The sequence below is a fragment of the Oryctolagus cuniculus genome, chromosome 1 (genome assembly GCF_051225735.1).
Source record: "Oryctolagus cuniculus isolate XC-2025 breed Fujian yellow rabbit chromosome 1, ASM5122573v1, whole genome shotgun sequence".
NCBI classification, from domain to species: domain Eukaryota; kingdom Metazoa; phylum Chordata; class Mammalia; order Lagomorpha; family Leporidae; genus Oryctolagus; species Oryctolagus cuniculus.
This window is the reverse complement of record NC_142867.1, coordinates 199,209,698-199,233,281: the sequence shown is the minus strand read 5'-3', so window position 1 is coordinate 199,233,281 and position 23,584 is coordinate 199,209,698. Positions and strand designations below refer to the sequence as shown.

Below are 23,584 nucleotides of genomic sequence, written 5' to 3'. Positions count from 1 at the left end.
TGACATCATGGCTCACAGCTGAGAAATCTCAACCCTTCAGTGAGACGCAGCCCCTGGCCGGCCCAGGTTCAATGGAAGCTGCTTTACAGTGGGGCCTTCACAGCTGCGTTTTGGGTCCTGTGAGGGGAAGGCTAGCTGGGTAGTCTTAAATATCTCCCCAAAGTAGAGAGCAACACATGGAGGGCACGAGATGTGAACTTCTCTTCTTGGCATCACAAATCGTTGGAATACAAAAAAGTCCAAGGATGGGTATTAGAAGAAAGATACAAAAGAAGCTTGCTTACAAGATAACCAAAACATGTTTACAAATTGACTTCCCCCTCCCACCCCAAATCCAAAAAATTGTGGTCTAGCTCACCACCACCAGGGCAAAGGCTTCCTCTGCTTATTCCTGGAGGAAGAATGAGCTGGTGCAGAACTGTGTCTCCGGGTGTGTGTACGAGAGATGCGCACACGCACCGCACACACAGGGACGGACACACAGCTGGGGTTTTGGCGTTGGAGGCACTTCATATCCACAGGCTCAGGTCTCACACCTTCTGGTCACGCTGCACCTGTTATTTCTTTGGAGGCAGGACGTTTTCCTCGAAGAAGCCCTGGTTGACGACATTCCCAGCTGGGAAGTATCTGGCCACCACGAAGGAGGAGCCGTCACTCGCTGACGCCTTCCCCACACCCATCTTCTTCGTATTCTTCCATACCATGGCGGTGAAGTGTCCTACAGGGGGACAGGGGGTGGGAAGGGAGACAGCTGAGGCTTGAGAGAAAACTTGCAAGCGAGGCCTGAGCCCTCACACCTTCTTGACCCCACAGACCCCAACCAGGGCAAGGAGGCAGCCCGATTTCCAAAGCGTCGGGTCTCTTCTGTCAGCCACACTGCCCCACTCACCTTCCCTGAGGTCACGACAAAGCCCGGTGCCCCCAACAGCTAGGGTGTTACTGTACCTAGCAGGTGTGCCCAGGCCTGCTCTCTGTGGGGTCCCCAGGGATCTCGGTGCTGCCCCCCAGCGGTCACCGTTGTCTCACTTGACTTCTTGGGAACACTTGTTACAGCTGGCTGCCCCTCCCCCTGCTTTTGACAGCACTCTGCGGACATCGCAGGTTCTTGGCGTTCCTCCTGTCCCACCGTCGCCTCCCCTCCTGCTCTTCCACCCCACTTGTAAATGTTACAGGGCCTGTGTTTCCCAGGGCTGAGTCCTGTGTTCTCCTCTCTCTCTCTCTCTCCTCTCTTTAGACAGTTTCGTCTTTCCCTGGCTTCCAGATTTGCTTCCCTAGTGCAACTTTCCACTCGGATGACTCAGCCGTATCCAATTCAACCTATCAACCCCACCCTCGCCCTCGGTCCCCAGGATGGATGCCTGTCCCAGCCCTCCTGCTTCCGTCAACAGTACCCCAGTGCACACCCCTGGGGGTGGGTCTGCATTCCTCACTTCCCTCACCACAGCCTGCCAGTCCATCCTGAAGACTCCAACTCTAAGATCCAACTCAAGTCCAGCTACTCCCACAACCAGCCTTGCATTTGGACCATCACAGGGGCCACCTGCTTGGTTCTTGGCTTCCACATTGGTCCCTTCCAACTCCCCCTCCACATACGTAGCCAGAGTGAGCATTTGGGGGCATAAATCACATCTGCTTATCTCCCTGCTTAAAAATCCTTTGCTCATGTCCAGCTGTCCCTAGAATAGAAGTGAATGCTTTGGCCCAGTAGCCTCCTGTCCATTCCTTGAACACATCAGGTTACTTCCCAGCGGTCTGGCATACAATAGCCATGGAGTGAAACGATCTTCTGATGGCCAGCAGCCTCCTACCCCAGTGTCAGCCTAAATGCCATCTGTTCAAGGAAGCCTTTTGCAACCACCTTTTAATGAACTGAATGCCACCATCCCAAGGTATCCTTTTTCAAAATTTATTATTTATTGACTTGAGAGGGAGAGAGACAATTAGAGAGAGTTCCCAGCCATTGGTTCATTTCCCAAAGGCCCATGTTGGCTTGCACTGGGTCAGGCTGAGGCCAGGAGCCAGGATCTCAATCCAGGTCTCCTATGTGGGTGGCAGGAACCCAATTACCTGAGCCGTCACCACTGCCTCCCAGGATCTGCACTGGCGGAAAGCTGGAATCAAGAGGTGGAACCTGATCCTCGGATGTGGGACACAGGCACCTTCGCTAGCATCTGAACTGCAAGGCCAAACACCAGTGCCGAGTGCTTACCATCGGCAGTGCTAAGTCTGCCTGACTACTTGGTTATTTCTTGGCTCTCTCACCAGGCTTTGAGCCCCACACAGGCAGAGCCCAGGTTTGTTTCCTCCATCAAGGTAGGCCCAGCAACTTGGTCTAGCCTGGACATGAACAGTGTGGAATAAACTTTTGTGGACGGATGGGACAGGTCCCTCTGCTTTGAGGCGAGCAGCTCAGTTCCTTTGCAAGCTACTGCTCTGTCCTCCAGACACCTGGGCGGCTTTGCTGAAGCTGCTTCGTGCCTGGCTCCCAGTTCCAAGCTGTCTGCCCTTCTCTAACATAGCTTAGCTTCCAACTCTCCCGCCACCTCGGGTCAAACAGCGGATGCCATGACATAGCCTTCGCTCAACAAGCACAAGTTCTTCTCATCTTTTGGGAGTGTGTGTGTGTGTGTGTGGGGGGGTTCCTCCCTCCTGTCTTTCCTGTTCAGCATTCACAGAGATCGGGGGATATCAGCTCCCAGGGCAAGCAGAGCACTCACTCACTAACGCGATGCTGTTTCCCACCAAGTATGTGGGTGGCGAGTGGGCAAGATGTGAGGTCAGGCACCACGTGGGTTTTATGCCCCGTGTGCAGCACTGGGTGTGGCATCCTGCAGAAGCTCAATGAATATCTGATGAAGAAGGAAGAGACTGAGGGTGGGAGGCAGGAGTAAAGCGACAGGCATGGGTAGTTAAGAAAGAACACAACCACTCACAACATAGGACAAAAAAAAAATCCAGTAATAATGTTTTAAAAATCCCATGTTGGAGAGGATGTGGAAGAAACTGGAACTCTTGGGTGTTGTTGATGGGAATGAAAAAAATGGTGTAGCTGTGATGGAAGACAGTATAGCCATTCCTCAAAAATTAAACACAGGATTGCATGGGCGTCAGCAATTCTACTTGTGTGTATACACCCAGAGTACTGCAAGTAGAGAGTTGGGTATTTATACACCTATGTGCACAGCAGAGAGGTTAAGCAATTGGCCCAAAGTCACACAGTCAGATGCCTATCAGCAAAGGAATGGATCAACAAAATGGACTATTACACAGCTTTCAGAAGGAATTCTGATACATGGTATGATATGGGTGAACCTTGGAAACATTATGCTATGTGAAGCAACATATTATATGACAGATACAACACATATTATCTGATTTTCTTTATGTGAGGTACATGGAATAGTCAAATCCCTGAAGACTGAAAGTGGAGTAGGGGTTACCAGGAGCCGTGGCTGGGAGGAGGCAGGCTTGGGCAGCTGCTGGTAATGGGTACAGAGTTTCCATCTGGGGGTGGGTGGTGGGGATGGCTGCCACAATCAACCCTATCATGTACTTAATACCAGTGAATTACTTAAACTGGATCAAAATGGTAACTTCTGTGTGATTTGTGCTTTATTACAAACTTTAAAAGAGAGAGAGAGAGAGAGAGAGAGATCCACATTCATCTAGCCTTTCAGGGAAGAGACCAGATTGTCATCTCCCACTGTGTCTTGAACATGGTAAAGACTGAAAAAAATGTTCACTGACTAACTTCTGTTTCTTCCCCTTGATCGCTGAATTCTGTTTTTGTACTTTTTTTTTTTTAAGATTTATTTATTTATTTATTTGACAGATAGAGTTACAGACAGTGAGAGAGAGAGACAGACAGAAAGGTCTTCCTTCCATTGGTTCACTCCCTAAATGGCCGCAATGGCCAGAGCTAAGCCAACCCAAAGCCAGGAGCCAGGTGCTTCTCCTGGTCTCCCATGCGGGTGCAGGGCCCAAGCACCTGGGCCATCCTCCACTGCACTCCTGGGCCACAGCAGAGAGCTGGACTGGAAGAGGAGCAACTGGGACTAGAACCCGGCGCCCATATGGGATGCCAGCACCGCAGGCAGAGGATTAACCTAGTGCGCCACGGTGCCGGCTCCCTGTTTTTGTACTTTTTAAAATTTCGATATAATTTCTTTCTTTGTCTACATCCACAAAAGACTTAAGAATGCTAAGTTCTTCATGAGGATTATCCACTGGAAGCGCCGATGCCTACATGACTGAAGCAAAGATGAGAAGAAAATCAGCCTCAGACACACTCCTTTTCCACTTAGCCTTTGATGGGCCACACCTCTCCCCGCACACTCTGCTTTTCTGCTCAGCACAAAGGGGAAGCACTCGTCGACCACTCACCCTGGTCCCTGTCCTCCTGACTCCCAGCAGCCCTGCCAGAGGTCTCTGTGGGGGACTTTCTCACCAAGCCATTTCTCCCCAGAGACCACAGGCTGTGGCCATGGACCCGGCCTTTCCCTGTCTCCCAGAGAGAGGCAGCGGATCTGTTGGCTGGCCAGAAGAAGAGCACCTCCCACGACGGCAGGAACGCCCTGGCGGCTTCTCCAAGCAGAGGAGGCTAAGCAGTTTCTCCTCTAGGCTGCACAGAGGTAATTAAGTTATGCGCATTTAGAGATTAATTAAAGGACATGACTTCCTTAGCAACCATCAGATACACAGTGGCTTCTAAATCTAATCTAGTAACAATGACTCTTTTTCTTTTGCTTTTTTTTTTTAAAGATTTATTTATTTATTTGAAAGTCAAAGTTACAGAGAGAGGAGAGACAGAGACAGAGATCTTCCATCTGCTGGTTCACTCCCCAGATGGCCGCAATGACCAGTGCTGGGCCAAACCAATGCCAGGAGCCAGGAGCTTCTTCCAGGTCTCCCACGTGGGTAGCAGAAGCCCAAGCACTTGGGTCATCTGCTGCTTTCCCAGGTGCATTAGCAGGGAGCTCAATGGGAAGTAGAACAGCCAGAACACAAACTTTCAATCCAGCTTCCTGCTAAAGTGCCCTGGAATTCAGCAGAGGACGGGCCAAGTACTTGGGTCCCTGTCACCCACCTGGGAGACCCGGATGGAGATTTTGACTCCTGGCGTTGGCTTGGCCCAGCCATAGCTGTTGTGGGCATTTGGGGAGTGAACCTGTGACTAGAAGATATCCCTCCTTCCTTCCCTCTCTCTGTGTTGCTCTTTTAAACAAATTTAAAAAAAAAAAAAAAAAAAAGGAAGAGTGCCAGGGGTCAGAGCTTGAATTAAAACTTTTCACCTTATATAGCTTCAACCTTCTGCTCATGTAAAAGTATTACTCATTGAGAATAAGGAAACAAATGTACTCATTTAAGCAGAATACAGCAAAGTATGAGAAACCGTTTCTTAGGGCCTGTGGTGCAGCCGTTGAGACACCTGCATCCCATATGGTGCCTGGGTTCAAGCCCCGGCTCCGCTGCCTATCCCAGCTTTCTGTCCATGTGCACCCTGGGAAGCAGCGGGAGATGGCTCAAGTACTTAGGCGCCTGCCACGTACATGGGAGAGTCCAACTGATTTCTGTGTCTCTGGCTTTGCCTGACACAGTGCCAGCGGTTGCAGGCACTCAGGGAACAGACTGGTGAATGGGAGATCTCTGTCTGTCTCTTCGTTCACCATTCAAGTTCTATATAGAAAAGACAGCGGCCTGGGGCCGGGATGGGCACGGACCACAGGGTTTTTAGCGGCTCTTCCGCCTTCACCACAGTCAGATCCCTGAGCAACCGTGCAGCAGGCTGTGGGAGAGGCTGAGGCATGATGGGCCTGAGGGCCGGCCAGGGTCTCCCATACCCCAGTTATGACACTAACCAAGGCCCCACTCTTGCCTGAGCACCGGCCTCTGTCTGGCTCCAGGCATGGCCCAGCGGCACCTGGGACACACAGCAGCCCCAGAGTTTTCCGTGTTAGGGGTGGGAGAGGCGAGGGTGATGAGTGGCACATGCCATCAGTGTGATCACTTGCTCTGACCCCTCCCCCACCCCCTGCGAGAAGCCACCTTGGAGCAGAGCCCTGGAAACTGCTTCAGACTGGGAACTACAGGCTTGAGAAAAGCCTCTTTCCCTCTGTGGACCTCAGCGTCCTCTCCAGCAAAATGGGTAGAATAAAGCCCTGTCTTCCATCGGTGCTACGAGGCCGTGTGACAGCAGGAACAGTGCTCACAGGCTGCCTGGACTCAGCATCTGGCTCGGGGAAGAACAGCTCCAGAAGCTATGACACACAAGGCTTCCTGCACGTTGGTCAGAGAAGTCAGGGCTCTGCCGCCACATTCTTAATCCCTGGTGGGTGGAGGCCGTCCCTGCTCCCTGCCCGCCTGCTCGCCCTCCTGCTACAGGGCCTGGAGTCCGGCTGGGGGCATGGGGCCTGAGAGGGGAAGAGCTGGGCAAATGGCTCAGCCTCCACCTCTGCCGAGTCCCACCCACCCAGGGGGCAAGAGCCTCTGCCCCAAGGAGGAGCAGCAGGAAATGGTGACTGGCTCTCAAAGCTCTCGCTTCCTGCTTCTGAAGAAACCCGCGCCGGAGGGTGAGACCGCAAATGGCTCTACCCCTGGGCGAGGTGGGGTGGGGGAGGGAGGGGGTGGGCCGGGAATCCCTTCTCAGTTTCTCTGGTGCCCCCTTCTGGAGTCTGTGAGGGTTCTAAGGAAAGCCAAGGAACCTCATGAAACCAGCATTGGAGGAAGAGGAACCTCAGAGCACAAAGTGGCTGCCTGGGGCTTTCATAAGCTAAATGTCGACGCTCTCCATATGAGAAGTAGGGGTGGTGGTGGCAGGAGAAAGGTGGATTCCCCCTCTCCAGGCTCATAATGTCCCTTAGAGATCACCCCTTGTCCCTCTCCCCTGTCACAGGGAAGGACCGGAACTGACCCATGTTCACACACCAAACTGCAGACTGTGCATTCTAAGCACGCTTGACCCACGGACTAACAGAAGGTGAAAGGAACAGCCAGGGAAGCCAGAGGCGTGGCATGGGAGACTGGAGGGAGGTGGGGGCATGGAGGGAGGTGGGGGCGTGGAAGGAGGCGGAGGAGGAGGCCAGGACCGCAGCTTGACCCCTGCCCCGTGCGCTGGAAGCCGCAACAGTTCAGGCAGGGGAGCACTGCGGGCAGGGAGAGTTTTAGAAATGTTCTGGCGAGAGGGGCGAGAGTGGAGGCAGGATGCTGGGGAGGTAGATGGGGAACGGGGTCTGGGAGCCGGCAGCACTGCTCCGGGCTGGGGCGGGAACCCGCAGCCTGGCTGCTCTCCCGCTCTCATGCAGGGCTGCGTGCAGCCAGGCCTCAGGGCGAGGGCAAACAGGAAACCGGAAGAGGCAACCCAGGGCTGCCCAGGAGCCTGCCACCCACCTGTCCCTGAGGTGAAGCCCGGCTGCTGGAAGTTGTAGTTCTTGATCTCGCTGTACCACCTGTCGGCCACCTCCTTCCCTGCACGGAGAAGACACCGTTCAGGACTCGGCACCCAAACCCTCTCCCCGCCGCCATCTTCTCCCACGAAGCCCTCAACCAAGCCTGCCGCAACCTGGGATCTGACCGGGCACCAAGCAGCGAGACTCCCCAGGTGCTGGCTCGGACGTGCGGGCTGAAGACAGGGACGAGCCCTGGCCTGGGTGCCCGCGGGGCCGCGAACTCGCCATGCAGGCCTGCCCCACGTCTGTAGCGTGCTCCTGGGGGCTCCTAACCCGGAACTCTGGCCTCATCTCCTCCCGCGGCTGGCTCCTGGGGAGGAAAGGCAACCAGGCTGGAAGGCCAAGAGGCCCCTCCATGAACCCCCGCTGGCGCCGCAAGTGAGAGGCGCTTCCGTGCCACTGTGCAGGAGTGGCCGGAGGACCTTGGGAAAACACATTCTGAGCTCAGCAGGACGGGGGAAGGCCTGGGGCCACGCCTCGGCCTCCTTGCAGAGCATTTAGGAAAATTGATGCCTGCCTGCGTCCTTGCTCAGACCTTCTGGAATTCGTCTGGAAAAGAGCTGCAGGCGGCCGCATTTTTCAAAAGCTCAGCCAAAGATTCGAGCGTGCAGCGCGGAGAGCCCTGGCCTTGGAGATCCACCCGTCTCTCTGCAGAGGGCAGGGACTCACTCTCCATGCCAAGGGAGCCGCATGGGCCAGGATGGGACCCGCATCCGGGGCTGCACACTTGAGGCTTTCTCTAGCCCCCACCCCTTCTCTCCTAGGCTCCCGGGAGCTCCAGCACACGCCCTGCCAGGGAGGAGGCTTGGGGGTCGCCTTTCTCAGGAGCAGGCACACATGTCTCTGGGAGGGGGCCCCAGGGCCAGCTGTGCAGGAATCCGGCTCCAGCTGTGCTGGGGAAAACCAAGAGGTCTCAGGGGCTATTCCTGGGTACTCCCAGGAATGTGAGGCCCAGAGGAGGGAGTGAGTCATTCAGTCTCCCTCTGGGGTTTGCAGCAAGCTTCAGAGAGCAAGGCAGTGTGCTCTGATATTTTTCCTAAAAAGCCGCTTCAGGGCTGTGGAGCCAGGAAACTCAGGAATGCCTGGCCAGCGTGGTGGAGCCTTCCAGACGTGGACCTGCCCCCGCGGGAACCGCCTTTACCATGATTTGTGTTCCAAAATGAAAACAGCTCTATTGCTGATCACCAGCACTGTTAAAAAATTAAATCAGGAAATCGTGAGGAAAGGAGCGAGCAGGCTCTGGGGCAGCAGAATCAGGCTGGGACTTTGCTCCCTGCCTGCCCCCCCAGCCAGGAGCTCTTCCCAAAACCAGCGGTCAGTCTGACTCATCGGTGTCCCTGCACCCAGCGTGGGCTGGTCCCGAGCCACCAGTGGAGACTGCCTGGGGAGCTGAAGCCAGCTTGCGGCAGATTCCGAGAACTCAGGGTCTCCTTCCCCTTCCCACGGAGGGGCTGGGAGGGGTCCGAGGGGTTGATGCTGCAACTCACCTGTCTGATCGTAGGACGCCCAGGCGAGGTTCTCCCCACATTGGCCACGACTGGATTCTGGGCTGTGCTTGAGGATTCGCGTGCTGGCCAGGGCCTCGGAGTACCTGCCGGAGTCCGTGGGGCTTCCTCAGAGAGGGCCCAGCCAGGCCATCCCCACAGGAGGGTCCCCACGCGTGAGTGGCTGAGCTTCCTGCCCTGCCCGGGCTCTCAGAGGAAGCAGAGGGGCATCATCTGCATGGGCTCTGAGCCTCCATGGGGTCCCCTTTTACAGAGGCACGAACGGAGGCTCAAAGGAGCCTACCCGGGTTACGTGGCAGAGCGGTGATTCAAGCCTGGCTGTGGCCCGTGCCAGAACCCATATTCCCCCACCAACCGCCCGTGGCCCCTCGGGGACCGCAGCAGCAGGGCGGCAAAGGGCGCGGGTGGCCCGGCAGGCTGGGGGGACTCACTGCTGAGCCTCGCGGTTGAGCTTCTTGCAGAGTTTCAGCGGGGGCACGCCGTGCTGCTGCCGGTACTCATTGTGAGCCTTCAGCACCTCCTCATTAAACTGTTTCGAAGCTGGAACGACGGCAGGACGGAGAGTGCTCAGTACAGAGAAAAGACCCCTCCCAGCCCTCCAAGGTCAATGGCGCCCCGCACCCCAGCCAGGGGGCCACTCTCCGCGCCCTGCTCATCCTGCTTCCATCCCTGACACCACTTCTGCACCGTCTCTGCACAGGGAGCTCCGTGATGCTGTGAGCCCTCTTGGGCCACAGTAGGGGTTTGGGTCTTTATCCGAGGCAACGGGAAGGACTGGGAGCTGCGAGACCCTGCAGACTGCTGAGTGCGGGGTGGCCGGGATGGATGGGCAGCCACAGGACCTCAGAAGGAAACTGTGGGCAGGAGGAGCCTGGGTATCTCAGACCAGCCCCACGGTGAGTGAGGGGGCCTGGGAAGGCCTGGCCGGGGGATCAGTGCTGGGGGGAGGGGTGCTCACCCTGGCCTGGCAAAACCAAGTTAAGGGAAAGAGGCCGAGGGAAGGGCAGTGCTGAGGAGGCAGAATTAGGGAACAATGTAGAAAAAAAGGGGGGGATCAGCTTGGTTTAGGGCTGCAGTGGGTAAGAGGTGGAGGCTTTGCCCATCCAGGTCCTGACCTCAGAAAAGGCAAGGTCAAGGGGGGCTAAGATTACAGAGAATAACTGGGGGAAGACAAGGGCAGCCAAGGTCAGTGGAAAGAAGCCACGCCAACCTGGATCTGAAATGGAACCCCATCCATTCAACCTCTCCTATCCATCCAACACCCATTCCAAATCACCCACCCACCCATCCTTCAGCAAGTGTCATCCCTCCTTCATCATCCGCTCTCTATCCATGTAACACCCATCTATCCATCACCCAGTACTGTCCAGCCATACCTCCACTCTTCATCTAACACTCATCCACTCACTGATCCATCTTGTGGCCAGCATCACCATTCACCACCCTTCCATCTATCATCTACCCAATCCCAGTGTACCCATCTGTTCATCTTGTCTTTGAACACCTCCCCTGTGCCAGGTCCCACAGCTGAATCCTAGAGGTCCAGAGACAAACCAGGCATGTCCTGCCCTCAAAGAGCCCACGCACACAAGGGGGAGATAGCCTTGCAGACAGACACTGGCACTGTGACAACAGCCACGATGCAGGGGAGCACACGTGTCAGAGGCACTTGGAGAAGAGCAACCCAGCACTCTGGGGGTCAGGAAGGAGGTGCCCCCTGTCCTCTGTGGACATGAGCTGGCCAGGCTAAGATCACGAGGCACCAAGCACTGGCCTTAGGAGTCCAGGGGCTCCCCTCCATGGGGGTGGGGGTGAGTTGGGTGGTTCCTAAGTGAGGGCTACAGAAGGCCCCTCCACCAACCCGGTCCCATCTGGCCTGGCTGGAGCCCGTGCCCTGAGGGCTGGCTGTGGGTGGTGACAGGAAGGGTGCAAACCTGAGCAGGGAGGAAGGGTCACACTGGGTCCCCTGCCCGAGGTCACATCACCAGCTCCTTTCTCCTCCTCTGTGTTCCCAAGGCTGAGGACCTGACCCAACAGCAGTCCTCTACCCCCCTCTCACAGCCAGGTCAGATCCTCTGAGTCTGCGGGCCTTCAGGTCAAATCCCATGGAGGCTCCAAGAGGACAGGAAGGGCTGTCCGAGGTCTCAGGGCACCCGGGGCTAGCAGAGACCAGGAGAGGAAAGCCCTCAGGCCAGGCTATGGGGGCTGCAGTGTCCAAGGGGGTTTTGATAAAGTAAGGAGGGAGTAGCTGGGGCTCAGCGGGGCTCGTCACTGGGCTCTCAGTACTGTGGGGTGGGGTGGGCTTGGGATGGGGGGCTCTGAGCCCCAAGATTCCTGAGGTTTTGGTGGAGAGGCAGAGATGGGAGGGATGAGAGCAAAGGGCTGGAGGTGGCGACTTGGCGGAGGGCAGAGTGACACTCTGAGGCCTTCAGGTGTTTGTGGTCAAGAGCTGGGGCAATCCCGCGTTCATCGGAAAGCCAAAGATCTCAGATCTAGTGGGGAGAGGGGAAAAGGAAGGTGGTGGTGGATGAGCATAGAGTTTCCGTTCTGTGAGGAGGGGCAGCTCCCGCCCTCTGTTTCAGAGCAGTATGAACACGCTTAGCCCGGCTGACTGTGCTTTTCAAATGGCTAAGACAGCACGTTTTCCGTCATGTGTCTGTTAACCACAGTCTAGAAAAGAGCTTCAGGCTCAGCGGGTTACAGAGTCACGGAGACTACACAACAGTTCATGGAGAAGTGGTGGATGGGAACGGGTTGGGGTCCCCCAGACAGTAGGCTCAGGGGGGTGGCAGGGCGGCAGGGCTCCTGTGCCCACAGCCTTGTGCGTGAGGTGGTGCCCATATGAAGTGTGTTCAGATATGAGAGAGGAAGGAGTCTTAGGAGGAGCGGTAGCAAGCATGGGGCCATTCATCCTGGACAAGATGGCACCTTGGAAGACACGGGGGAGGTCCCTGGAGCCAAGCGGGGGGCTGTGGATGACAGATCTCAACGCAGCCCAAGAAGCACCTATCTGAAGGGTAAAGGGGCTAGTTCCCAACGTAGTGAACTGTTGGCCACGGGGAGAATGCAAGCACCGAGCCCCTCTCAGAGGGTTCAGCCCTGGGTAGAGACCCAGATGACCAGTTCCTTCCACTTCTAAGATCCCATAAGGTCCCGTCTGAGTGGGCAGTGAGAGGAGACAAAATGAACACCCGGCCCAAAGCTCCCAGGGCTTTCTGGGCTTCTCTAAGGAGACACAGTAATTGAAACACACGCACCTGTCTGGGCAGTGGTCTGTATGACTGACAGAAGGTCCCCATCCGACTGACAGGCTTGGCCAGGCCCATCCTAAGGTTCTTTCCAGTTCCCATGTCCCAGGCAGGCCATGGTGGGACCAGAGGGGGCACCAAAGGATACACAAGACTGTGTGGTGGGGCCGGTGCTGGGGCGTAGTAGGCTAAGCCCCTGCCTTCATCCCATGTGGGAGCCGGTTCAAATCCTGGATGCTCTGCTTTCGACCCGGCTCCCTGGTGATACACCTGAGAAAGCAGTGGAGGATGGCGCAAGTGCTTGGTCCCTTGCACTCACGTGGGAGACCCAAAAGAAGCCCCTGGCTCCTGGTTTCAGAGTGGCCCAGCTCTGGCCGCTGTTTCCATCTGGGGAATGAACTAGCAGATGGAAGACCCCTTTCTCTCTCTTTCCCTCTAATTCTGCCTCTGCCTCTCAGATAAATAAAATAAATAAATAAGAGACTGGCATGTGCAAGAGTGAACATGGGTGTACTAGGGAGGGCTCCCTGGAGGAGGTGTTCTAGATCAGGAGACATGAGGCAAGGCGGCAAGGGCCCAGGAAGGGCCAAGGTAGAAGGGACCCAGGCATATCTGAGAGCACCCAGGAAGGGGGGAGTTAAGGGAGCAGGTGGATGCTAGGGCGAGGCCAGCTTTTGTTTTTATTTCTTTATTTGAACGTCAGAGTTACAGAGAGAGAGGGACAGGCAGAGAGAGGGAGAGAGAGAGAGGTCTTGCATCCACTGGTTCACTCCCCATGTGGCAGGGCTGGGCCAGGCTGAAGCCAGGAGCTTCATTAGGTCTCCCACGTGGATGCAGGGGCCCAAGCACTTGGGCCTGCTTCTGCTGCTTGTCCCAGGCCATTAAGAGGGATTGGGGCTGGCACCGCAGCTCACTAGGCTAATCCTCCGCCTTGCGGTGCTGGCACACCAGGTTCTAGTCCTGGTCGGGGCGCCGGATTCTGTCCCGGTTGCCCCTCTTCCAGGCCAGCTCTCTGCTGTGGCCCGGGAGTGCAGTGGAGGATGGCCCAAGTGCTTGGGCCCTGCACCCCATGGGAGACCAGGATAAGTACCTGGCTCCTGGCTTCGGATCAGCGGATCAGCGCAGTGCGCCGGCCGCAGCGTGCCGGCCACGGCGGCCATTGGAGGGTGAACCAATGGCAAAGGAAGACCTTTCTCTCTGTCTCTCTCTCACTGTCCACTCTGCCTGTCAAAAAAAAAAAAAAAAAAAAAAAGAGGAATTGGATCAGAAGTGGAGCAGCTGGGACATGAAGCGGCACCAATATGGGATGCCAGCGTCACAGGCAGCAGCTTTACCCGCTGTGCCACAACACCAGCCCCAAGGCCAGTTTTTTTGTTTGTTTGTTTGTTTACTTAAAAGGCACAGAGACATAAACATAAGAGAAAAGTCTCCCATCTGCTGGTTTACTCCCTCAAATGGAAGAACTTTGGCTGGGGCCAGGAGCCCAGAGCTCAGTCTGCGTCTTCCACATAGGTGGCAGGGACCTAAATTCTTGGGACATCACCCGCTGCCTCCCAGGGTGTGCATTAGCAGGAAGTTAGAATTGGAAGTGGAACTGGGACTCAAACCCAGGCACTCGACATGGGATGTGGGCGACCCGAGCGGCCCCTTCACCGCTGCACCACATGCCTAGCCTGGGGGAGCCAGTTTCAAGGCAGCCTGCGCATGGGTCAGTTTGCAGTGGACCCCACGGTGCTGCGGGCCCTGCACACTCCTTGCCAGGCAGGGACATAAAAGGCTGCTAAAAACTAGGTCACTGCATTCCCAGAAAGTAGGAAGTGAAAAGAAACAAAAGTGAAAGCTCCTGGGCCCAGCCAGCGCCCAGGGCCCAGGGGCCAAGCCAGGCCTGTCCCCAGCAGAGTCAGGTTTCCTGGGCCAGAGTTTCTGGAAGCAGTCAGCAGGTCGTCCTGGTCATCAGGAGGGAAGCCCTCCCTCCTCACCCTTCGCTGGAAGGCATGGCCACCCACCCACCCCCACCCCCACCCCCGCCCAGCAGTCACATCCTGGGCAGTCCCCAGAGTCCCCTCCCACCACAGCAGGCAGTCCCAGCCCAGGTGGCTCCACTGAGCAAGACATCAGGCAAGTTATCAGGGTGACCGCACCCAGCAAGAGGCACACCCCACCTCTGTAGACAAACCCAAGGACACAGATAAACAAAATGAAAAAAGAAAAACCACACAACCCCTCGTAGCCACCCACTATGGGGGCAGGGCAGGGATTACATCCTTGTTTCCTTGTAGGAGGGTAAACTGAGACCCAGAAAGGTCACCCAGCCTCAGAGAGAGACTGCGGAGGAGGGCGAGGCGGGCCCGGTGGTCCTGTGCTTTCTGGTGCTCAAGGCCAGCCCTGCGTGGGCACTGGGCCTAGGTGGGACCTGAGGAACTGCCACAACCTTTGCTGGGGGGTTTCCTTGACCTCACCCATTTTTCTGATTAGGAAACTGAGGCATGAGAAGGGAACTTGCCCAGATTCCCACAACCAGTCCAGGAGTGGACCCATCACATGCAGGGCAAACTGGATGTGGTACAAAGCTGTCAGCCTAAGCCACCAGCCCAGGGGACAGGAGACAGAGGAAGTGACAGAGGGCACCTAGGAGACCCCGCTGGCACTGCCTTCAGGTCTCTAGAAGACAGAAGAGGAAGAGCAGAAAGGAAGCGGATTTCTCAAGCACCTCCTCCGGGGCCAAGCCCTGCAGGGGCAGAGCCGCCGGGGGCCCTGGAGGCAGGTCGGGACTGTGGAGCAGGAGTCACAAGGGACAAGTCTGGGGCTCAAGATAAAGGCCAGAGATGCGGAGCGGAGCTGGGCACGGCTCCCTGGGGCTGCGGGAGGAGGCAGGGGTGGGCTCTCTGCCAGGGTGCAGGGTGCAAGGGTTGCCCCTGGCTCTTGCAGGCATTTCCCATGGGGGCTGCATGAGGGCTGTGAGGAGCCCTGTGCCTTCCCCCGCCTCCTGGCTTCAGCCGGCCAGGCTCCTCCTGCAGCCTTGACCTCTTTTCAGGCCTTTCTGATCCCAGCCTGACTCATTCCTCTGCCCTTTCCAGATTCCCCACAAGAGAGGCCCATGACCATCAGGGGCCGGGGCAGGAACCTAGAACAGGCCCCCCTGGCCCCTTGGCGAGAGGCTGCCCGGTCCAGCCTTTGGGCCAAAGCTGGTTGTGCCTGTTTAGTGTGAAGAAAGTGTAAAGAGTGGATCACTGGGGAAAAAAAAAAAGAAAGAAAGAAAGAAAATGAATTCCAGATGGGTAACTCCTCCTCTTGAAGCCGGGATTCCTGGAAATCCCAGCCGATCCTGAGCTGTGTGACCTGGTACGGATGGCTCAATCCCACTGTGCCTCATTCCCCATTCATGAAACATGGGGACGCCAGGACCTAGCTCGTAGGGATGTTGCAAGCAGTGAATGGATTAATGCATACACATGCTTTAGCACTGCTCTGTAACACCAGAGCTATTAAACACCAGCCATCGCCAGCAGGGGCGCTCCGACAGAACCCCTTTAGCACCTGCCCCCATCGCCCCCCTCCTGGCCTTTCACGGGAGCAGGGCTGCTGGCATTTAACTCCATCTTCCATGGTCTCTGCCGGTACCTGGGAGCTGGGACGTTTGTGAGCGAGCGAGTGAGTGAACAAGGGAAGGAGGGTCTCACAGGAGCACAGGGAAGACACGCGGCTGGGACCGGATTCTCCTTATCATAGATGGGTTTTGGTGGGGGAGGGGTGTGTGACTCGCCCAAGGTCACCCAAGCAGGCCCCATTGCAGCCAGGCCCTGGATCCACACAGCTTCCTCTTTCCCTGCTGCCGAGAATGGCTGTCAACCAGAGTTGCTCAATTGCACACAGGAACAAGGAATCCACTTCCCGGAGCACAAGCCTCTCCTGCAGGCTGCCCCCGCTCTGACCAACAGACACTCAGACAACAGATGTGCAAGACGGGAAGGCGCCAGGGCAGGGAGAGCAGCGGCTGGGCCCGCAGAGGCAGCCCCCGGGCCAGCCTCTGGCCCCGCGCTCCCTGGCTGTGGGCTGTGTGCAAAGCGAGGACAGCTGCAGGTTTCAAAATGTCTTCAAAGCAGGGAGAAAAATGGAACTGTGGCCTCTCCCTGCAGAGGCCCAGGGCCCCACCAGCAGGAAAGGCCAAGGCTGCTTGGTCTCTGGAGGCTTCTCTGCTCCGCTGTCTCCTGGCGTCAGGAGATACGGGCAGAGGCACACTGTGTTCTTTGGGGTGTTTACTGAGTGTGTGCAGGGCCCCATTTGCCCAAGTGCAGGCCGGGAAAGAGCGACAAGGCCAGGCCAGTGGTCAGTGGGGCAGACAGGAAAGCACACAGCTGGGAGGGCAGGGAGCTGGGTTCCAATCCGGGCTCATTCACTTACTGGTGAAGATGTGAGCTCGGGCAAGGTACTGGGAAGTGTGGGCTGAATGTAACAGCCTTGCAATGCAGTTACAGAGGTTGGTGACATTTAAAGACCCGCCTCCGTGCCTGGTGTGCAGGAGGAGCGAAATGATGGGTGATTCCTGTTATTAGGGCAAGAGGCTTCCTCTAAGCTCAAGGCCATGGCCCCTCTCTGCCCCGGCACAACTGTTGCATATCCAGGCTCACAAGAGAGACCAGGGCTGGGAGACTGAACACTGGGCCAAACATCTTCCAGAACTGATGCTGAGTCAGTGGTGTGTTGATTTTAAAGGAAGGCCCATCACCCCGAGCAGTTCTGGGTGTATCTGAGGCTGAAGGTGCAAACAGACTGGCTCCTACGCAGTGGCGAGGAAAGTGAGGCCCAGGAGAGGCAGGGACTGATTCCTTTACCAAAAAAATATTTATTTATTTTAAAGACTGGATGACAGAGAGAGGGGGAGAGATCTTCCACCCCCTCGTTCACTCCCCAAATGCCTGCAACAGCTAGGAGTAGGCCAGGCTGAAGCCAGGCGCCAGAAACCCCATGTGGTCTCCCACATGGGTGGCAGGGAGCCAAGTATGTATGCCTCCTGGACATTAGCAGGAAGCTGAACCGGAAGCACAGAGTAGCTGGGATTCGAATCAGGCACTCTGTGATGAGATGTGGGCATCCCCAGTGGCTTACTCCGCTGCCCACAGCACCCCTCCCCTTACAGTGGTCTTTAGGGAACACACGGAGCCCCTGTGAGGAAGCACACCTGTGAATGCCACCTGGCGCATGGGTGCAGACAGCAGCCCCAGGCCAGTGGTCTGGAACTTCAAGGTTGGGCTTCTGATGAAGGGCTCTTGGGCCCAGGTCACTCGCTTTCTCTAAAGACCCTTAGGACAGCCTATGGGGACAGACAGGTAGAACGTCTGTGGCTCTAAGGGAGCTAGGCCTGGGCTGTGGTTCTGGAAGGCCTTTGGGTGTGTCCTGGGGGTGGGGTGGCGTGGCGGCACCTGGCTCAACCTGCTATCACCTGCCTCCTGCCAGCTTCTGAGTGAAGAGTCGTCCTCCTCTGACACTGGCCTGCCCCTGCGTCTCCAGACCGACATCACTGCCGCCCTGCACACAAGCTCGCACCTCTGACCCCCCTCTTGTTCACTTTAAGTTGTCACCAAGTCTGCTTCAGGCCACTGTCTGGTGAATCTTCCCCTTCCCCCTCCAGCCCCCGCCTCTGCCACCTTTAGTCTGCGTAGCTGCAGCAGTCTTCCCCACCCCCACCGCTTGTCACCCATCTGACCCACCCTCCAGCCAGGCACAGCTCTGGTCCTGCTGCTTTCAGACCAGTGCCTTGCACGACGACGGCACCCAGGGCGCAGGAAATAGAGCCCCCCCCACCACTGCTTTCACCTGCAACAGTCTTGCAGCTTAGATCACTTCCCACCTCTTTCTGCAGGCACGTCGTGCCATTACCCCCCTAATCAGCTTATTCATTCATTTTGCCATCTACATGAAGACCCCTGAGGACAGGGCCTGGGTTCCCAGCTGCTACAGGACCGAAAGATAGAGGGAAGGAGGGAGGGAGGGATAGGAGAATAGGCACACGGCTGAATATGAGCAGTTCTCAGTACTGAGTCTTAGGGAAGACGCCGGCGGGGGAGGCAGGCGGGGAGCTGGCATTGTGGAGTAGTGAGTGAAGCTGCCGCCTGTGACGCCGGCATCCCATATGGGCGCTGGTTTGTGTCCCAGCTGCTCCACTTCCTTTCCAGCTCCCTGCTAATGGCCTCGGAAAAGCAGCAGAGGATGGCTCAAGTGTCTGGGCCCCTGCTACCCTCATGGAAGCGCCTGGCTTGGTCTGGCCCTGCCCTGGCTGTTGAGGCCGTCTGGGGAGTGAACCAGTGGATGCAAGATCAATTAATCTGTCTCTCTCACTCTTTCAAATAAGTAAATACATCTTTTTTTTTTTAATGCAGCTTTACAGAATTTGGAATATTTTATAAATCTACAGTGAAAGGAATTGATTCCCCTAGAAGAGACTCCCCAAGAAGATTCCCCAAATGCTCTCACACCTGTCATATTTGCCCCATCACCACCTACTCTGTTAACTATAGCTGTTCCCTCATATCTACAGTGTCACCTTCTGTGGTTTCATGGCCATCTGTGGCCTGAAAATATTAAATGGAAAGTTCCAGGAATAAATAGCTCATAACTTTCAATGACTTGCTCTGACCCACCCAGGGCGAGTCATCCCCTTGTCCAGCGTATCCACACTGTATGCGCTACCTGCCCATTGGTCACTGCAGGGCCAACTTGGTTATCGGATCTACTTGCAGTGTCACATTGCTTGCGTTCAGATAACCCTCATTTTGCTCAACGGCGGCCCCGTGTGCAAAAGCAAGGAAGCTGAGGATTCAGAGGCGCGGGTGAGACCCGAAGTGCATCTTTTTAGTGTGGTCTCACGCATCACAAGAAGGGGGGCAGGGTGCAATGAGGTCATTTGAGAGACCACATTCCCATAATTTTTGTTTCAGTATAGCTGTTCTACCATATTGTTCAGTTGCTGTCTCTATGAAGTTCATCACAGGTGCATGTGTACAGAAAGCCGCTGTCCACATAAGAGTCCTGTGTATGACAATCCCTTATGTCACCTCCTCATGCTGTGTAGGACCCTGGGCTTCACGGGGGCCACCCTCCTTGTACAGATGGGAAAATAGGCACAGAGAAGGACAATGCCTGGTTTTCAGCATCACACGGCAAGTGAGTAGCAAGGGCCAGGGCTGAAAGCCAGCCCTGCCACAGAGCCCAAGGAAGGCGGGTTAGGACCGCCGCCAGGGAAAGCCAGCGACTCCTGCTGCTGGCGTCTCACCAGCCTGGATGTTGGAGGACGGTTCCAAGAAGGGCCTGAGCGCGGCCCAGCGGAGGCTGACAATCCCCAGGAATCGGACTTGGGAGCTCCTTCAACAGCTGCTCATGAAGAGCCACTTGCCAGGCAGGAACTATGGGGGCTAACCACGGCGCAGACCGCCAGCAGTGTGGCGTCTGCAGACCCAGGGCCACCGTGGAGCACTTTCCTAAACCCATGGAAGGCAGGGCCGCTCCTCTGCGAGCGTCAGCTTAGGAACATGGGGACGATTCTTGGGCAGGGTGGGGGCAGTGGTGAGGGCTGGTCAAGGGACCCCGGGGCGGGGCGGGGCTGGGGGGCACCCCGGGGGCCCTGGTGCCAGCCTCGGACAGGACAGCAGGAGTGTAGGGTGCAGGGAAGGGGCGGGGCCCAACTCCTGGAGGGCCAGCAGGGAGACTGAGGGCTGTGGCCTTTCTCTCTGCGACAACAGGAGGGGGTCCGCACAGACCAGAGACAAAGCAGGGCCTGGCACATGGCCTGGCACGGCGGAGGCGCTCGGGAAGGAAGGAGCGACGCCAGCAGGGGAAGGATGCGCAGAGCAGCCCTGGGGAGGCTGGGCGGGGCAGGCGGCTTTGCGGCGAGAGATGCTGTCACAGTTGGGTGACTTTTCCCAACTCTTAACTCGGTTCTCCTCCCGAAACAAAGCAAGAAGCCCCGCCTGCCGGCCGCACAGCGCTCGCCGCGTCCGCGCCTGGAAGCCCTCCCTGACGCCATCTCTGGCCGGCGGCCAAGGGACCCTCCCTGGGGCTGCCTTCGCTCCCTCTCTCCCAGTGGCCTGACCGCACCCACTTTCCCGGCTGCCCCCGGAATCTGCCCGCGCGGCGCCTCCGGGCGCCTCCACCAGCGCGCGCCTCCGTCCCGCGTCCCGGGTGCCGCATAGCAGCCGGAGCCGCGTCCGGCGCGCCCAGGGGCTGCCTAGCTCCCGGGGACCCGGCCTGCGGCGGGGCACGGCCAGGCGGGATGGCCGACCCAGGGCCGCGGAGCCACCCCACCCCGGAGCCGCCGGCCCCTCCTGGACTCACCTGACTTGCCCATGGCCGGCTCCCCGCACTCCTCGCTCCGCGGCGGCTGCGCTGCACTCGGGGCCGGCCGGCGCTGCTCCGGAGCCCGGAGGGGGCCGGGCGGCCGCAGCCCCTCCCCCGGCGCCGCCCGGCCCCCGCCTTTTAAGGAAGGCAACGACAGCTGCGGGCGGGCGGAGGCGTCCGGGGCTGCCCTGCGGGTCGTGAGCGCTCGCTCGGTGCGGGGAGTTCCGCCGCTTTCCGGGAGCCCTCCAGGTGTGGACCTGGAGCCGGGGGCCCCCAGAGAGGGTCAGCGCCGAGCGGCCCCCACTCCCCACGTGGCGGAGAGTCCTGCCAGCCTCGAGGACCGCAACGTCCACGTTCCCTCTGCCTCCGCCTGCCCTCGACAAGCGCCTCAGCCCCGAGGTGTCCCTGGCCACCCCTCACCCCCAACGCCGGCAGTGACCCCGGGCTCGAAGGCCGTCGGGGCTGAGGAGGCGAGCGACAGCGGCTTGGAATCGGACGCTCCCTAAACCTCCACCACAGGGCTCGGACCTGTCCCTTTGACCCTCATCGCCCATCAGACCAAGTCCAGTTCCCCCCCTTGGAGTGCGCCCCAAGGCTGCCTGGGCTCCCTGACTACCGTCGATTTCCTGACATTCCCCTGCGCGTCTGGGATTCCCCTGCTCCCTGCCTTGGCTCTGGCCATTCCTCCACCGCCGGCCCATCCCGACCCGGTCAAGTCCCACCCATCCCTCAGAGCTGTCTTCCTTTCCTGACCTTGGTACCGGAGAGACCTGGTCGTAGGCACGGACCCACGCCTGCGTGCAAAGAGCTCTTGGGGGAAGGCGCAGGGAGTCGCGCCCGCCAGACCCCCAGAGGGAACTCCTTCCACGGAAGGCGCCCTGCAAACACTCGCTAAAGGGGTCACTTTAAGGCCTTTCCTAAGAGGGCCCCAAAGCGAACTGATCCTGTAGGGGAGGATTTTGCAAATGTCCAGTAGTGCAACAACAGAGCTGAGCACCGCCCTCTTCCTTCCCCCACTGCCAGGTCAATACACCTGCTGCTTTTCAGTACTTGTAGTGTTCGAACTGCTCAAGGCGGCGCCCAGACTGAGTCAAAAGGGACTTCCGGTGGTAGGCGGGGCTCCAAGTCCCCTACATTCAATGCCCTTCCCATTTTGCCAACAAGTCCCCATTGGGCTGATCAAATGGCCACAGCAGGAACAATTTTATTTTGCCCCCAGATTCTCTGGAAGGCTCTTTCCACGGAACCAGAGCGCTGAGGCCGGTGGAGACAACTGAGCACGGGAAAGCCATTGTCTGCACGCAGAAGGAAGCCCAGCCAGGACCAAACGGGCTTCAGAGGTGGAGACTGGCCGTGAGAGAGGGCGGGAGAAAGCTGGGGTCAAGGTCCCAGCTTGGTGGCTGAGAGTGGGCCTGGGGCGTGATGCTGACCTAAGGAACAGGCCTGTGGATGGGGACAGTGCTGAATGCTTAGGGCAGTATGGCAGTTGAGCCCCCATGAAGGCTGCAGGCTCACTTGAGAAGCCGCTGCAGGCAGAGGCTGACAACAGGGATCAGGCACTAGAAGGGCCATGGACTCCAATGCATCTGTTTATTTATTTATTTTTTTTAAGTTTATGTCTTATTTAAGGACTCCTGACCAGCTCCAAGTTCATGAGCCCTTCTTAGGTTTTCTTTTGAAAGTGTCACTGTTTTAGCTCTTTTTTTTTTTAAGATTTATTTATTTATTTGAAAGTCAGAATTACACAGAGAGGAGAGGAAAAGAGAGAGGGAGAGGTGGGGGGGGAGGGGAAGAAGGAGGTCTTCCATCCACTGGTTCACTCCCCAAATGGCTGTGCTGAGCGGATTGGAAGTCAGGAGCCAGGAGCTTCATTTGGGTCTCCCATATGGGTGCAGGGGTCCAAGCACTTGGGCCGTCTTCTGCTGCTTTCCCAGGCTGTGAGTGGGGAGCTGGGTGGGAGGTGGAGCAGCCCCCGTGTGGGATGCTGGCGTGGCAGGCAGTGACTTTGATCGCCCAGGCACAGCGCCGGCCCCTGTGGTGCTTTTATACTCTGGAGGACGTGTGGAGAGTGGTGGAGAATTTGAGCTGCCCAACGTGCAGGTTCCCGCAGAGCTTGGCGCCCTGCCTGCTGGTTTCAGCTGTCCTACTGTGAACAAGTGGCCTCTTCTGCCTTTTTGTTCCGTGTGTGTGTGTGCGCGCACGCACGTGTGTGTGTGTGTGTGTGTGTGATTTTGCTGTTTAAAATGGCTTCTGGGGCAGGTACATTGGTGTGGCAAAATTAGCTACTGCCTGAGAACACCAGTTTGAGTCCTAGTCGCTCCACTTCCAATCCAGCTTCCTGCTAATGTGCCTGGGAAGGCAGTGGAAGATGGCTCAAGTGCTTGGGCCACTGCACCTACATGGGAGACCTGGAAGAAGCAGTGGAGGATGGCCCCTGCCACCCATGTGGGAGACCGGGATACAGCTCTTGGCTCCTGGTTTCAGCCTGGCACAGCCACAGCCCCTGCAGCCATTAGGGGAGTGAACCACCAATGGAGGATCTCTCTCTCTCTCTCTCTTTCTCTCTCTCTCTTTCTCACTTGGTCTCTGTCTCACTAACTCTGCCTTTCAAATACATACATAAATCTTTGTATTTGAAAGGCAGAGTTAGAGAGAGAGAGAGAGAGAGAGGAGAGAGTGAGAAATATCTTCTATCCACTGGTTCACTCCCCAAATGGTCACAATGGCCAGGGCTGGGCCAGGACGAAGCCAGGATCCTGGAACTTCATCTGCGTCTCCCACATGGGTGCAGGGTCCCAAGTACTTGGGCCGTCTTCACTGCTTTCTCAGGTGCATTACTGGGGAGCTGGATTGGAAGTGGAGCAGCTGGGACTTGAACCAGCAGCCATATGGAATGACGGCACTGCAAGTAATGGCTCAACCTTCTATGTCACAACAATGGCCCTAATTTTAAAAAATGGCTCCCAGGGGCAGGCATGGTGACACAGTGGGTTAATCTGCCACTTGGGATGCCCACATCCCATATCAAAGTGTCTGGAACCAAGTCCCACCTTTA

The 23,584-nt window shown here is 57.1% G+C and overlaps 1 protein-coding gene across 1 annotated transcript; it reads right to left on the bottom strand.

Moving 5' to 3' along the window:
* Positions 1-177: 177 nt before the first annotated feature.
* Positions 178-20,585, bottom strand: GLIPR2 (GLI pathogenesis related 2). Its single transcript, XM_008266850.5, has 5 exons — positions 20,527-20,585; positions 9,382-9,490; positions 8,933-9,036; positions 7,387-7,464; positions 178-718 (listed from the first exon to the last, which is right to left on the bottom strand). Exons 1-5 carry the CDS (start codon positions 20,537-20,539, stop codon positions 558-560), a joined length of 465 nt encoding a protein of 154 aa, XP_008265072.1. The 5' UTR covers positions 20,540-20,585; the 3' UTR covers positions 178-557.
* Between the last annotated feature and the right edge of the window lie 2,999 nt (positions 20,586-23,584).

Excerpts from the sequence above, each read along its gene's own strand:
- GLIPR2 (XM_008266850.5), bottom strand. Across the intron at positions 9,037-9,381 it reads CTCAACCGCGAGGCTCAGCA|GTACTCCGAGGCCCTGGCCA; the intron begins GTGAGTCCCCCC and ends GGACTCCGGCAG. Across the intron at positions 719-7,386 it reads GGGCTTCACCTCAGGGACAG|GACACTTCACCGCCATGGTA; the intron begins GTGGGTGGCAGG and ends GTCCCCCTGTAG.